At 34.2% G+C, this 15,490-nt stretch overlaps 3 protein-coding genes across 3 annotated transcripts; all 3 read right to left on the bottom strand.

Annotated features, from left to right (window-relative positions):
- Positions 1-3,402: 3,402 nt before the first annotated feature.
- Positions 3,403-5,264, bottom strand: LOC123721065. The gene is made up of 4 exons (XM_045678324.1): positions 5,186-5,264; positions 4,288-5,112; positions 4,034-4,200; positions 3,403-3,540 (listed from the first exon to the last, which is right to left on the bottom strand). The coding sequence occupies exons 1-4, from the start codon at positions 5,195-5,197 to the stop codon at positions 3,471-3,473; spliced, it is 1,074 nt and encodes a 357-aa protein (XP_045534280.1). The 5' UTR covers positions 5,198-5,264; the 3' UTR covers positions 3,403-3,470.
- A 1,238-nt stretch (positions 5,265-6,502) lies between these two features.
- LOC106716516 (cuticle protein 7) lies at positions 6,503-8,044 on the bottom strand. Its single transcript, XM_045678333.1, has 4 exons — positions 8,003-8,044; positions 7,456-7,647; positions 6,925-7,091; positions 6,503-6,620 (listed from the first exon to the last, which is right to left on the bottom strand). The coding sequence occupies exons 1-4, from the start codon at positions 8,012-8,014 to the stop codon at positions 6,557-6,559; spliced, it is 435 nt and encodes a 144-aa protein (XP_045534289.1). The 5' UTR covers positions 8,015-8,044; the 3' UTR covers positions 6,503-6,556.
- Positions 8,045-10,190: 2,146 nt separating this feature from the next.
- On the bottom strand, positions 10,191-11,641 carry LOC106716563 (cuticle protein 7-like). Its single transcript, XM_045678400.1, has 4 exons — positions 11,626-11,641; positions 11,255-11,460; positions 10,762-10,928; positions 10,191-10,299 (listed from the first exon to the last, which is right to left on the bottom strand). The coding sequence occupies exons 1-4, from the start codon at positions 11,639-11,641 to the stop codon at positions 10,233-10,235; spliced, it is 456 nt and encodes a 151-aa protein (XP_045534356.1). The 3' UTR covers positions 10,191-10,232.
- Positions 11,642-15,490: the final 3,849 nt, after the last annotated feature.

The raw sequence follows: 15,490 nt of genomic DNA, 5'->3' as shown, positions 1-15,490 counted from the left end.
GGCTACTTGTTAAGTTTTTTAATGCCGCGCGGACAGAGTCGCGGGCGATAGCTAGTAATCATATATATAATAAAAACAATGTTTGTTAACCGGTGAATGTAAGTTCATAATCAAAAGCTTGACCTTCGGTGCGTTTAAAACGGACAATTAGTTCCAGATAAATTTGACAATTTATTGACATGTGGTCGCCTACATTACCGACTTCATATAATTACATTATTACAATAGTGTTGCGAAACAGATATATCGAGTGCACTATGTGTTTAACCGCACGGTGGTTACGGTTCCGGATAAAATCTGGTCCAGGTTTGATTTCTTAACCTTTGTTAGTAATGCGATCACAAGGAATAGATATTGGAATTGCGCAGTCTTGCAGGTAACAAAGTTTTTGATTGTCACTTAATTTAGTATAGACTTATTAAAGTAAAATGGTCTATGGACTTTGGACCAGAAATTTTATCATAATATGTTAAGTCGATTATATCAGATACTGCAATATCTTTCAAGTAAATATTGTCGTGTAACTTTTTTAGATTGGTAGATGTTTATATCTTACTGTAGGTAACTTAAGTACTAGTAGAAAAGTTGTCATCTCTCATATTCCCTTGGAAATAAACAGAGACAGTTATACGTTTTAATATAAGTGATAATGCATTGGAATTTCACGGTTAGAGAAATAAGGGTACCAGTAGTACATATAGAATGAGTTAGTAAGATATAGTCCCATAGCTTCTTTCGTTCGGTCTACTTTGCTTGATGAGTAGTAATTTGCATAACGACTGCACTGCGCTCATTCTGTGATCGTCCGCTTATTAGGTGACATATAGTGCAAAAACTTGATTTGAGTTTTGAACTTTACGTTAGAAGCGTTAGCAACAAAAACGAAAAATATAATATTTTTAACTTACTTCTTATGAAGGGTGTAATTATTTTAAATAATTATAAAGCCATGCTTCCTTACCATAACGCAATCAAGCGTTGTAATTTATTATTCGTGACTCTAACAATAATCTTACATGGATTCGTATCGTTTGGCATTCCCAACGATTTTAACGTGACCGAATGTCCCACGATTGTTGATTGATTTAATTGGTTTGAATTGTGTTCGCTAATTTCAATGGAACATGAGTAAAAAATTATTTATCTTATACGAATAACACTATTTACATTTCTGTTATCGTCATTGTAATCCGTAATTTAGTACAACATCTAGTAAAGTATATAAGAAGATATAATTTTTAGGGATTAACTTGTATATGTATACTACTGTGTGAGTTTTGATTGCCAAAACCTCCAATGAAATAATGAAAGTGCATTCACATTCTCTCTCGAAAATTACATATTTTGTAACATGCTTTTCTACCTTGGAATTGTGTATGGGAATGGTACTAGCGAAAATAGAAGAAGTGTTGTGGTCTATATTAATATTTACTGCAATTTTATAATACCTTACATAGCTGTAAATAAGTGAAATAAAAATGAATCATAAATTACTCACTGTCAAACGTCCGTGACATTATGTTCGCCATTAGTTCTAATCAATGGGCATTGTTCGGAATTGTTAATCTTGTTTTTATGGTCGTGATCTATGATATAATTCAATAATAAATTCGATAGTAATTTAAAATAATTAATTAAATAAAAATTGTTTTGTAGAACTCAATGTATTCAGTCTGTAGCTGTATTTCGAAAAGTAATAAAGTCCCATATGTTAAAGGATGATAAAGTATTAGATGTCAATAACCCAGAAGATTGCGTACTCTAAATTGAAAATTGATGAGACCAACACAGTATCAATTTAGTTTTTTAATGTGCACTGATACTTTTAATGGACCAGAGATGAAGTGTAAACTGTTAAATCTTAAATTCTATTACTTAATATTATATCAAGGTAAAAAAAGAGATAACTTCTTTAGGGAAAGAAAGAAATTAATTGATAATTTGAATATTATGTTTCGGAGTAGAAAACTATAATCGCAATTTTCACAAATACATTTCAAAAGAAAGATTAAAAAGAAAAAATAAAAAGAAGAATACAAAAGAAGGAGAGCAGTTGACCAGATCATAATTTAATCATCTTACTAATATTATAAATGCGAATGTTTAGATGGATAGATGGATGGTTTTTTGAAGGTATCTCTGGAACTGCTCAACGGATCTTGATGAAATTTAGCACAGATGTAGAACATAGTCTGGTAGAACACATTGGCTACTTACTATGTTCTTTTTTTATTCCGCGCGGAGGGAGTCGCGGGCGACAGCTAGTAAAAAATAATTTTCAATTTTCTGATTTACGATCGAATAGATAGATAATTTTTTAATTATGTTCAATTTTAGAGAATTTGAAGCATATAATCAAGTGACACAAAATTCGCAATTAGGCAAGAGAAGTAATGAAACTGTGTTAAGCATTATTTAAATTGTTTATGACATCGCGAATGCAGTCGACAAACAAGTTTTCTATTAAACAAGGGCAGTAAACGGGCGTCGACGAAAGTTCTACCAACGGTCTTTCTCAATATTCAAGAATGCGTAAGGATTTCTTCCACATGTTCATAAATATAGTTCAGTGTATTTTATTTCACCCTTTGTAGTTGCTATTAGGGAATATGAGATAATCGTTTCAAATTTAAAGCAATTACGCCTAAATATATCGAATTTTGTTTCTTAACATACCTCGTAGTTCGGAATTAGATTGAAATGTGAATCCCAAATTCAGTTTTTAGATTTAAAAAGATTGTAGCTAGTTGATTAAAATTTCATTAAGCTTCAAACCCTGACCTGCAACACTTATGGAAAACGTACAAATATTTGATTATATTTTGCTTGATTGAAAGCAATTGGTATTTGTCTGGTCGAGTAGTATTGTCAAATAGTTATCACCGTGCATCTTTCTTTTATAAATATCTTTAGCTTTTAATGAAACGGCTCCACAGCTTTTAATATAAGTAAAAGAATAAATTAATTTAAACTAAATGTAGATTGTTATCTGTGTGTTTGTTCTCAACAAAATCAACGCTGTACGTAATGAGTGTTGTTACAATGTCGTTATAAATTACCATGTTTGCATTGCTTTCGTCATTTGAATGTACATTTGTATAACAAACTTTCGCAACGTATGCAACTGGTGTGGGTGTGCGCCTTAATTGAACTACGTTGAAATCGTTTTTGTCTCCACAATTTTTTTTTTACAATTTAAGAGTTAGTATTTAATGAAAAACCAAAAACCGTCTTGCTCGGCTCCTTGTAGATTATATGATGAACTCTTAAATATAAAAAGAAAGTATTTTTCAAAATGTGAACGCTCAAGTTTTTCGTTCAGGACATGCTTGAAAAATTTAAGACAATAATAAATTTGTACTCGATTTTATTGACTAACTATATAAACAAACATTCAAAAGAACAAAATCAACGATAGCGAGACTAAATGAAAACTTTGGGTTGTTTAAAGATCGGACGATCGATCGTTATTAATGGTGGTGATGCTGAGAAGAATACACGTGGTGACTGGGACCAGAGTTGTGGACGACTGCGTTGAATCTGCAATGAAACGTCACGTGTTAGTCATGATGTTTACAATGCGAACTCGTTTGAAACTTGTTTGATACACCTGTCCACCGGTATATGAATGCGAGTCTCGTACGCGAAAGGTCGACAGAGTTCATTACTCATATGGACCGGAACGTGAATCGTATAACCGGTTAGACAACCATATGATCTTAAATAAATCGATATAACTTACGATACAGCTTCCGGTAATTATAACTTTTTAGCAATGCAATGTTAGATTTTGTAAACCAATTAAGAACCACATAATCAGCCCGTTATGTGTAATAGGAAGGAATTTACTGTCGTGGTGTTGAAAATTATGACGACCAATAAATAGCGAGCTTGTAACGAGATGGCCTATGAATGGGGTAAAAGATTATTTATTTTACAAGGTCCCATGAAGTCACTACAATATCTTTTTAGGATTAGAAAAAAGTCACTGATTCGACTAGTTTGAATATATATTAATTGCTATTATGCTTACCCGTTGCGATCGTCAGCGGTGTAGTGAACCTTCCTGAAGGTACCATCGGGCTGCAAGAGTGAGTATTCTCCCTTCACAACATCGCCGTCGCGTGTCTCGTGCTGGGCCTTATGATCACCGGTGTTAGGGTCCTCCACGGAGTATGAGTATTGATATTGAGGGTGTGACTGCAAATTGCAATAAAAAAGAGTATCATTAATAATTAAGAAATCATATTTTACATTATTGTGATACGAATTAATAAATATATTTACGTAGTAGTCATTGTAGCTTCCACGCTGGCCGATTCCGGAATATCCTCCGAGGTGCCCAAGGGGACGACCGTAGACTCCACCGTATGCTAGAGAACCACCATGTCCCAGAGAAGTATAACCTAGAGGTGTACCATGGGCAAGTGGAGCAGCATGAGCTGATGGTGCGGTATGTGCTAGTAGCCCAGCGTTGACTAATGATGTACCATAGTTGAGGGGGCCTGCACGGGCGAGAGATGCGGTATTGGCAATGGAATTGGTTTGGACTGAGGATGTAGCGAGGACCACGGGACCTGCACCACGAGCCAATAAAGAACTATGTGCTAATGGTGTAGCGCGGACCGAGGGTGCTGCATTTGCCAAGGCTGCGGAATGTGCCAATGGAGTGGCGTGTGTTAAACCAGCGGCGTGGACTAAAGAAGCGGTGTGGGCTAATGGAGTAGCCTGGGCTAAAGGAGCAACGGGGGATAATGGAGCAGCTTGGGCCAGTGACGCTGCGTGTGACAAAGGCGCGGAATGTGCTAAAGGAGCAGTATAAGCAAGTGGACCAGTACGGCTCAAAATAGCTGGGTAGGCCAAAGGACCGGCTTGAGCGAAAGGAGTGGCATGGGCCAAAGGAGCCGGATGGGCCAAAGGACCGGCTTGAGCGAAAGGAGCAGCATGTGCATGTGCGGGGTACGGGAAAGGAGGTCTAGGATCGACTCTTCCGACGAGGCCGATCTGATCGCGTAGGGCGTACTGAGCGCCATAGGCTGTTCCATATCCGTTATGCGCACCATGGAGGAGCCCGGCCCGGGCGACTGTTATCGCAGCTAAAAATGTAAGAATCTGTAACAATTTAAAACGTTTTAGATTTTTGTATCGTTCAATATAAATTAATGAAATGCTTAGAGGAACTTACTTTACTAAACATTTTAGCGTTGGAATGTAATCTGTTACTATGATACTCTCGATGATAATCCGAGGGTTTTATAAGAATAATATCGCGGCTCCGGTGGGGCGTCGAGAGCGCTTCGCGGATCGTCCCCGCGGTCGCAAGGTCGCGCTTTGTCTTCACAATCTCGCATTACACATTATCAAGTTAATGATCGTTACTTAACAATAACACTCTGTGAACTGCTCGTACTACGCTTTAGTATTGTGGGTCAATGAGGTCTGCGATAAGATGTTATTATTACTTTAACAGTTGTATTTCGCAGCACATTTGCAAGAACGACGAAACCGGCCACTGGGTGTTGAGATGTCTGCTTGTAAATTCATCAAAAGTTTAATGTTCCTTGCTAAAAGCAGTTGTTTGTTAGTGATATACGGGTGGTATTATTTTGCGCTTTAATTTGTAATAAAATTTTTCTCCATCCAAATGCAATCGGATCACAAAGTTGTCTTCTAAATTTATAATTTATTTTTATTTAACATAGTTAAAATATATGCTTTGGTATGTTATTTGAAGTTTTACGACACGAAGTTTTCGACACTTGTTAATTCGAATCTTTTGTGGATAAACAAAATAGTGGCCAGGAAAATAAAAGGAATCTTCACTTTATCGACATTTTTTGATGCATGCAGTTACCTTTACTGTAAAACAGTCACGATATATCTAAGAAACCAATAACAGCATTTGTTTTAATTGTACGGAGCAGAGTTTTAATTCTCGTTCTTTTACACGACTATTAGATATATTTTACTTTTACTAGATCGTGATAGTGGAACGTTTTTGTTGGAATGGCTTTTTCGGCCTTTTACACGCTATTAGCCCGGTTAAATGTGTTCTAAGAAGGCTACTTTCTGAAGTTTGAAGGTCAATAGTGTTATCAAGACTAATAGTTTCCAGATTCAAAACAGTATCACTGTATACCGTAGTATAAATATAAATTCTGTTTGTTTTAATTTTGTTATTTTAAAGAGTAATCCGCAACTAAGGTAATTCTTAAAATGATAAATAAATAAATTAAATAATTAAAGAAATATCTTAAATGTATATATTGAATGTATAACGATGATGAAAACATCTGTAAATCTTTTTGTCCGCAATAGAGATTAATTGTTAGAAGACAATTTTCTCAACAGACACAATTAAATGTTAACATTGTAATATTTGATAAGGTTTAACTTTTTACTTAACTTAATTCCATTAAACTTTTTAACATTTTTCGATTTCGTTAACTTTGTTGCTAGGATGTAAATTTAATAAAAAAAAGTAAAGAACGTTGTATTTACAATGAGTTTAATAAATTATTTTGTGACATAATTATATAATCATTGCAGATCGAGATCAATAATGGTGGTAGTGCTGAGGATGGACTGAAGGAGCGGAGTTGTGTACTACAGCGTTAAATCTGGAAAGAGATAAAAATATTGTTACTTATCGATATCATCGGAGAATACACGACTATATTATTATAAATCATATATGTTTTGTTAAAAGGTCTTGACAAAGCAATGGTTTATGTCAATAAAAGCCAATAGAATATTCAATAGAAAAATGACAACCTTCTTAGTTAAGACGCTGGGATAAACGATAAAAGATGATCAAGTATGATCAAGATCTTTGACATTACTAAAAGGAAATCGTAGGCGTTTTTTACCTTGTAAAATTAAGTTCGATAATAAGCATTTAAACCAAACAATAAAGCTTCTTACCCAGTATGGTCGTCAGCGGTGTAAACGACCTTGCGCACAGATCCATCAGGCTGTACCAATGAGTAGGAGCCGTGCACTGCGTCGCCGTCGCGGCTCTCGTGCTGAGACTTGTGGTCACCGGTGTGAGGGTCAGCCACGGAGTACGCGTAGTCGTATTTGGGATAAGCCTAAACAAACAGGTTGTTAAGGTTACATCTGGTGTCTATTATTGTAATCTGTAATCACTTGCATCATAAACACTGCTTTTGCGATCGCTGGATGTTTACTGACGAGACGTGATGCAGAGAGTTCACATAGTTAAAAACTTATCTTGAAATTATTACAGTGCGGAAATGCTTGTATTTTAGCATATTATTTTTATCTCTGATTTTCTATTTCAAAGGGAATTAGACAGATATAAATAAAAGGCTGAAATAAAAATGTTGACAGTGGTAACTTTAAACTAAGTTTTAAATCGTGTGGTTAGCAATGCTTATAGCATCACTGGGCGTCGCATTATTTTCATAGATTAGTCCATCCACTATTACTTACATAGTAATCATGACCACCATAGACAGCGGCAGGAGCATAATGTCCAGAATACGCTAAAGGTGCGTAATGCCCCTGGTACACCGGGGTTGCGTGGCCGTCGTGCCGCACGATGCTCTGAGAGGATACGGCGTGGCCATGTCCGTGGTAAAGACCGGCGTTGGCCGCAGCCAGCATAGCTCCAAATGCAAAGATCTGAAAGTAAACGTAAAGTTTTAAAAAAGTTTTAAAAAAAATTGCTGGTAGATTGAAAGTTGCTGAAGTATTAGTTGATGTAAATAAGGTTTTTGTTAAACATGCTATTTAAAGTACTTTGTTTACTCTCCAAAAAGCAACAAATTTCATCACATTACACTCTTAATATTTTCTCCTAATGTTCGTTCTATAGCGTTTATTAACTATAAAAGATGAACTCTTAACATGTGGTTATATATATTTAACTAACATATCCTAGTAAGCCCAAAATTATATCCGAAAAGACGTATATAGCAATCATAAAAGCTTAATGTTTTATGTTGTCTATTAAAATTCAAGTTTAATTTCAACTCACTTTGCTGAACATTTTACTTGCGTGTTGTCAACGTGTTGTGAGTTGATTGATGTCAATAGAAACTGACCGTGGTTTTTATATGACTTAACAGTTGTACGGGCAAGTGGGGCTGCCGGTGGTACGGACCTTGGTGGAACAAAGACAGTGAAAAAGACTCGATTAACCCAATTTTCCACTAAAATATGTCATGGTATCGATATCTATTAGTTTTGACCATGCTACCTCTAGTTACTGCCATATTGCGTGCTAAACGTAACAAAAAATGATATGATTATTAGTTTTCAAATAACAATTACATGATTTAAATTTTTGTGAGTATCTCGAGTTTATGTCTTTCATTGAGTTTTAATTTTTTTTTTAATTCAAAGGTTCCGAAGTCTGTGGCTCATTAAATTGGATGAATTATTGATATCGATATATTTTGATCTATAAGTAGTTGTAACTTAAGTGGTACTCGGGATTTGTTATAATACATCAGCACATTATTATTGCATATATATTTTTTATATTATAAGGTGGCAAAAGGGCAAGCAGCCACCTGAATTCGACGAAATAGAAGCGACCGCATCCCTTACACAACAACTGCAATTGCAGATGTGTTGCCTACCTTTAAAGGACGGAGGAGGGGACGCGCAGAAAGAGGATATTTTCCCTTCCCGGATGCCTCCACTCCTCCGCCAAATCAACTTCTCCTTCCCATTATTTCTATATAAAAAGGTGGGAAGGGAACATGGGCTAAAATTAGGCTTCCGCCACGCACACTCATCTATCGAAACGCGGAATTGCTTCCACTGCACGCATATCTTCTATGTGGTCGTGGTATTTCACCGGTCGACAGGCCCATTCGTGAACCCAACAAATATTGTTGCTGGATCTATATTTGATATATGGGATATCATTGTACAGTGTAGTCGACTATTACATTAGTTTCATGTGATATTATGGAATGAATTTTTACGTGACTTCGTCCTTGCATATTAAAAAAAAACTTTTTACAGTAGTACATATAGCTTATGTTACTGAATGATAATGTAGTTTACTAATGGAAAATATTTTTTGAAATCGATCCAGTAGTTTTCGAGTTTGTTCGTTACATATCAAAATACAAATCTTTCTTCTATATAACGTTGGTGTAGATTGCAGTAATTGACTACAAACTAAAGGTTAAGAAGTTTTAAAATTTAAAAATATTTTTTTCGTTTCTTTGATTTTAGCAGGTATATTTGTAAGTACAAGAGTCGATTTTAGAAAATCTACAAACCGTAAGATTCTAGAATTGTATTTGCATGTGAAATGTGAACATCGTAAAATGTGTGTGCTTTGGTCACCCAAAGTAACAAATTACCGTTCAGTTGTATAACTTCACGTAACATGGAAAATGCATGACCAAGATTTACATATGTTAGTGTTAACGATTTTTAATATTTTATGTGCCTTTTTTCTCAAATTATATTAATTGATATTGCTTAAATTGGCGCGAATAAGAATGAACGTTGCTATTTGAAATCACGTCTTCTAAAAATATTACAGTTTAGAAGGCAATCTTCGGGATTGTTTCTGTAGTAGTATTCTTATTAAATTTTGCGTCTACTGACCGCTGTTCAAAAAGCGTTGTAGATGCTATAATTACCTTTAATGCATAGAGGAGAGAATCAAACTACAGAATAAAGGGTTTTTCTATCCATCTCCTCCTCTAAATCCCTTACTCTTATCATACCTTTTTGTCATACTCCTTAATTAAGGTTAAATCAGACCTTCATGAGTTCATGACTTAATCTTTTATTACTATTTGATTATAGGGAAAGACCCTCAGATGTTTCCACTTTTCTTATATAGTAAAATATTATTGTTGATATAAATTTAATGATAATACTTTCCGCATGTCATAGATACTTTGTTATTTTCATGAAAGTTATTGTTACTAATAAGAATGTTATAAACATTAACTACCGCAATTTATTCTTTACGGTATAATTTAGTATTTCAAGTGTTTTACAGTTCTAGTATTTACGCCATTAACTAAATTCCGATAATTGTTCACCTTGACTATGGTCTTTTTATTATTCAATATCTTTTTAACATGTACCGTGGACAGAAACAAAGATAATAAGATAAAATAAAATAAAATACAGAATTCAAGAGTCTTTATTGTGTATTTTTATGTTGATTTTTAAAAAATCCAATAAATAATGTTTAATAAATTAACTGGTATCCTTCAGATGAAAACTTCTCAGTAATGATAATATGCAGGAGCAGCGTGCACTAGGGGAGCTGAGTTATGGACAACAGCGTTGAAACTGAAAAAGAAACAAAATTAATTACAGGTATTTTAAGATTGTCGTAAAATGAATATAATTGTGATCATCTTTGAGATCGCTAGGCTTTAATTGATGCGGTGGGAAATGACACGATAGGAAACAGTGTGATGTAATAAGGGATGTTATGATAAATAATATTTTAAATGGTTTGCTTCGGCAGTACGGATATGAAGAAATCATTACTGACGAAAGTGTGATAAGACAAGCTTGTTGCAAAATTTTGTGGCAACTTTGTTAGAAAACATCCTAGATATAGACCAGATTGTTACATACACACAAAAGAATAGCGATATTACGGATATTTATAGCTGCAGAGCTATGTGATGTTTCTAATTTAGAATAAGTCAAAGAATTGTCAGCCGTAGCTTAATCCGTATCTATTCCGTGTGCTTTGGTTCATAAGCGTCATGACTTATTTCGCATAAAGGTCCAATAAAGTACCCGTTATGTGCGTCAGCGCTATAGTCAACAGTGCGCACGGAGCCATCAGGCTGCACCAGCGAGTACTGGCCGTGTACGGCGTCGCCGTCGCGGCTCTCGTGCTGCGACTTGTTGTCACCAGTGTGGGGGTCCGCCACCGAGTATGCGAAGTTGTATTTCGGATAAGTCTGAAAGTGAAAATTATTTTTTTGTGATATTCGATTATTTTACTATTGTCATCAGCTTCATTTGTCGACTGGCTAATAAGTTAGGTTATTTAAATCTTTATTTATGTTTGACTATAGCCTAGTAGCATAAATTTGGGTAAACTCTGTGCCCCTTGATGGAGTTCTAGATGAGCTGACGACACCGTTATTCTGAAAATATTCTTCACGACATTTTAAGAGAAACTACATCTCCGTCGCTTCTTTCGGGTTCTTAACAAGATTTTTTTCATTCAAAGATAAAAACAAATCTGGGGGAGAATATTAATATTAAAGGTCCTAGAACGTACATATTCATGTTGTCCACCGTAGTAAGCAGGAGCGGCACCATAGTACCCGGCGTAGGGCGCAGCGTGGCTTAAGGCAGGATAGCCAGCGTCATGTCTGATGATACTCTGAGAGGAGACTGCATGACCGTATCCAGGGTAGAGACCGGCGTTGACAGCCGACAAAAGGGCGCCGAGGGATAGTACCTGAAAAAGAAGAATTTTTTCGACTTAAGACTTTTCGACTTTTTAGCCTTTTTTCATTGATTACACTAGACTTTGAAGGAGAATAAGGTAAACGAAGACGGTGACTGCAAACAATGTCTATTACCTATATAAGAATATCTGTGAGATTTTGTAACATCTAAAGGAAAACCTTAAGGTATTTGAGGTACTTACGGTGGCAAACATTTTGAGAGCGATTTGTCTGACAATCAGTTCTTGATTGATGTCAACGGTCCAGCGTTATGGTTTTATAGAACTGCTGAGTGCGGTGGGGCAGAAACAAATGCATGGGCCTTGACATCGTATGCGTAATTTTACTGCACATTTAAGATCATAGAAATATTTTACTTACTATTTCGTTACTTTAAGTGTCCTAAAAATAAGGAAACGACATAAATTGATTAATAATAGAAAGATGTTACAATTACTATTGATTTTAAAGTTGTATTTGTTGAGTCGGTAACATATAAAAGAAATAAGTATGTTACAATAAAATAGAACTACATTTTCGGTCTTCATTCTTCATTACTTCGGTGCGTCCCCGCCTCTGTCGATTAAAGTTCAACGCATCTGTAATAGCGGATGTCTATGGTCAGTGGTCGCTTCGCTATTTCGGCGTATTTAGGTGACCACATGCTCGTTTGCCACCTTATAGTATAAAAAAATAAAAATAAAGATGTATAATGTTCGTAAGAAACGGGATTCTTACCACGATTAGGCTGTTTGCTGTTCATGGCGCATGCAACTGTGCCGAAATATCGGGAGCTCAAACAGCCTAATCGTGGTAAGAATCCCGTTTCTTACGAACATTATATTAGTAAAAACCAGGAAAGTTTAAAGTTATATAAATAAAGATGTAGTATCTGTAACTGAGCTTTTAAGCACATACTTGTACATCCGTGTAGAAGAAGCAAGTGAAGTGTATCAGGAGCATGCCAAAAAAAACTTTATCTCTGTCTACTTTTCTGGGTCATATGCGTGAGTGTTTTGTTACCGTAAAGCCAATACATATATCGCAATTATTAAGTATTTTAAGAAACAGCATGGTATTTTCAACATTACACCATCAATGGCAATGGTCATGGGTATTGATTTTATAGATCAGCTCGTGTGCGGCGTGCGCTTGCGGTTTGTTAGTGTTCATGCACCTTGAAACGATCAATGTCCATTACGTATTTAAGCAATCAAGATTACAAAGCTTATCTAAATTGAATGAATTTACATGTGATACAAATAGTTGCTAATAACTTTTAGTGATATCAATTATTGCGTCAATACGTAATGTTGATGTAAGTATGGTCTCGCCATATTTGATTAAATATTTGTAACATTTATTGGCATACCATATATATCATAATAGTTACTAAACAATTGTTTTATCTGTAACTGTAATTCCATTTACGTCTCTTACATTTAACTTTTATTTTACGTAACGTACGTAAAATACGTAGTACGTAAGGTTTAGGTACGTAATTCATAATATATTTTAAAAGGTTTTTTCTTCCTCATATCATTCTAACTTACTTGTATTTTAGACCAGGCCTGTGTGTTTCTTTCTTGTTTGTTTACGTTTATAGTAGAAGAAGTTATCACCATCAGATAACTTCTTTGAACCAGAACCTAACTAACTTGGGCGGAAGTGCGTTCGCGGATCTAAATCGTATCAATGGGTAACATCCGTACCTTAAAATTCTTTTTTAAGAATTTCGATGCGCCAAAGAAATTTACCTTTAAACCTTATTATTTTTCCAAAGCTTGTTATAATATACAAATAGTAGAACAATTTAGCAATTGTAATATTTTATATTTTACTTAGTAAAGATTTCGATCATACTGGGATTAAAAATAGTGTTATTTAAAGCAGAAAATTTTATTCCAAAAATTCAAAATATTTTAATGTTTATAATTTAGCTTATAAGTTACGTAGTTTATAATGCTTTGTTTAATTTTAAATTTATAAATTATATCTTACATCATAAGCCTTAAATGTGTCAGAGCAATTTACATAGGTATATTTGTTTATTTTAAGGGTTATATAAAGCAAGCCGATTACTTCTGATTCAGAATGGATACATCTTAAAGTACATGTTTGCATGCTGCCAATGCTTAGTAACATAATAAAATGATTAATAAACTATTAAACTTATTATGTAAGAAACAATATAATGTCGACGCTACATTCGGTTGTAAGGACGCAATCGTTGAATAATTTCGTAAAATAAAGTCTTCGACCTATCAATGATCATTGTCTTCGTAGGTCGGTTCTTCGTTGGTGGGCTAATTCGTTGAGTACGTGACGTTACACCCCGTGATGGTCTGCGAAGTAAATATTTTTCAATATTAATTTAAGTATAATTTTATGCAGCTGTTGAATGAAACAAAGATAAATGACGTACAAATTTATCATCATCGGCGCTGTGTGGATTAGACACGGCATTTTCGATAACTGTGCAACAATCGATTCGAACGAGAAGCGCCGTATTACAATCGATGTAACATTCACGTTGATCCAATTTGTAAATTTACATTAACTATATAAGATATCACGGAATATTTTATAAATTAAACTCTATTTAAATATCAAAATTCACAAATAATTATTTTTACATCATTGAAGGTATAATTTACATTTCGTCTGACCACCGATATAAGATTGATCCGAATTTAGTATCTGTAATGTTTTTATAAAACATTGTGTGCACGAGAATTATGTAGAGTCAGGCGACACGCATGAACCTTGTCTCTATGACTTTGCAATTCAAGGTACATTGCTCTATTAAAATTATGTCAGAAACAATTAACTTGATTGAAACATTAAATAATACTGTAGCCGTTTTTTTATTTCAATCAATTTGCTTATTTATAAGTAATATAATTGATTATTTGAATTACTATAAAATTATACCATTTCTTGCTTGATTAATATTGCAGGAGTAATGTTGTTGTTTCATGTATAAAGTTGTTTTGTATATAACGTTTGTGTGATGGGTTCTTAATTAAATTTCATTATATTTAAATTTAACTAAATTTTGATACTTTCAAAATTTATTTTTATATCTCTGAAATTTCTTTTTCAATTAACGATTTTAAACTACGAGTAGCTCCCATCTATCTATATATATAAAAGAAAGTCATGTTAGTTACACTATTTATAACTCAAGATCGGTCGAACTGATTTAGCTGAAAATTGATGGGGAGGTAGCTTAGAACTAGGAGACGGACATAGGGACTTTTTTATCTTGTGTGCATTTTTTTTATTCCGCGCGGACGGAGTCGCGGGTAAAAGCTAGTTTGATATATCGAAAAAACAATTTAGCTACTAACCTAACAAAGAGGTCATGTTGTTAAAAGTTAAGTATTTAGTTCAAGTATCTTTGGGCTTCATAAATGCTAAGTACAATGTATTCATAATTGCCTATAGACATTAAGTGTACTAGATATTGTTAGGCACTCATGTACCTTGACTTTTAACTTATTCAAATTATTAATGTGTTTGCATTAAAATATATGGGTTAGGTTAGGATACTTGTATTTACCTTTGTACCATGAAGATAGAAATGCCTATCTTTATTAACTCTCGCTTATGCTATAAAAGGTAATAATAGAGATCTAGGATATAAAATAATCGCCTCGTATTTAAGATATTTGTAACCGTTTTTATCTGTTTTCAAATAATTGAAAACAAAATAGTATCGAAATATTTAGACATTGGCATCAATTTAAACGGTAAATATCTTCGTCTAATAATGCAAAACAATATAGATCAAATCAAGGATTCCAATTTTATAAATTTCATCATAATTTTTATTACCATTACTAACATTTATTGCAGGATTTCCCAAAGGTTCTATCAGACGACCTTTAATACTATTTTTATCCTCGTATTTATGAAATTAAAATTTAGATTAAATCTCTATTAAATAAATAAGCAAAAGTAGAAGACAATGATAACATTTTTATTGTTTAATTTGCATTATTTACAAAATATAACCTTCTGTAAAAATGAGAAGTTATCTTAATCAATACGGCATTTGT

The sequence above is a fragment of the Papilio machaon genome, chromosome 6 (genome assembly GCF_912999745.1).
Source record: "Papilio machaon chromosome 6, ilPapMach1.1, whole genome shotgun sequence".
NCBI classification, from domain to species: domain Eukaryota; kingdom Metazoa; phylum Arthropoda; class Insecta; order Lepidoptera; family Papilionidae; genus Papilio; species Papilio machaon.
This window is presented reverse-complemented; position numbering and strand designations above follow the sequence as displayed.

Excerpts from the sequence above, each read along its gene's own strand:
- LOC123721065 (XM_045678324.1), bottom strand. Across the intron at positions 4,201-4,287 it reads GAAGCTACAATGACTACTAC|TCACACCCTCAATATCAATA; the intron begins GTAAATATATTT and ends TGCAATTTGCAG. Across the intron at positions 3,541-4,033 it reads ACCGCTGACGATCGCAACGG|ATTCAACGCAGTCGTCCACA; the intron begins GTAAGCATAATA and ends GTTTCATTGCAG.
- LOC106716516 (XM_045678333.1), bottom strand. Across the intron at positions 7,092-7,455 it reads ATGGTGGTCATGATTACTAT|GCTTATCCCAAATACGACTA; the intron begins GTAAGTAATAGT and ends CTGTTTGTTTAG. Across the intron at positions 6,621-6,924 it reads ACCGCTGACGACCATACTGG|ATTTAACGCTGTAGTACACA; the intron begins GTAAGAAGCTTT and ends ATCTCTTTCCAG.
- LOC106716563 (XM_045678400.1), bottom strand. Across the intron at positions 10,929-11,254 it reads ACGGTGGACAACATGAATAT|ACTTATCCGAAATACAACTT; the intron begins GTACGTTCTAGG and ends TTTCACTTTCAG. Across the intron at positions 10,300-10,761 it reads AGCGCTGACGCACATAACGG|TTTCAACGCTGTTGTCCATA; the intron begins GTACTTTATTGG and ends TTTCTTTTTCAG.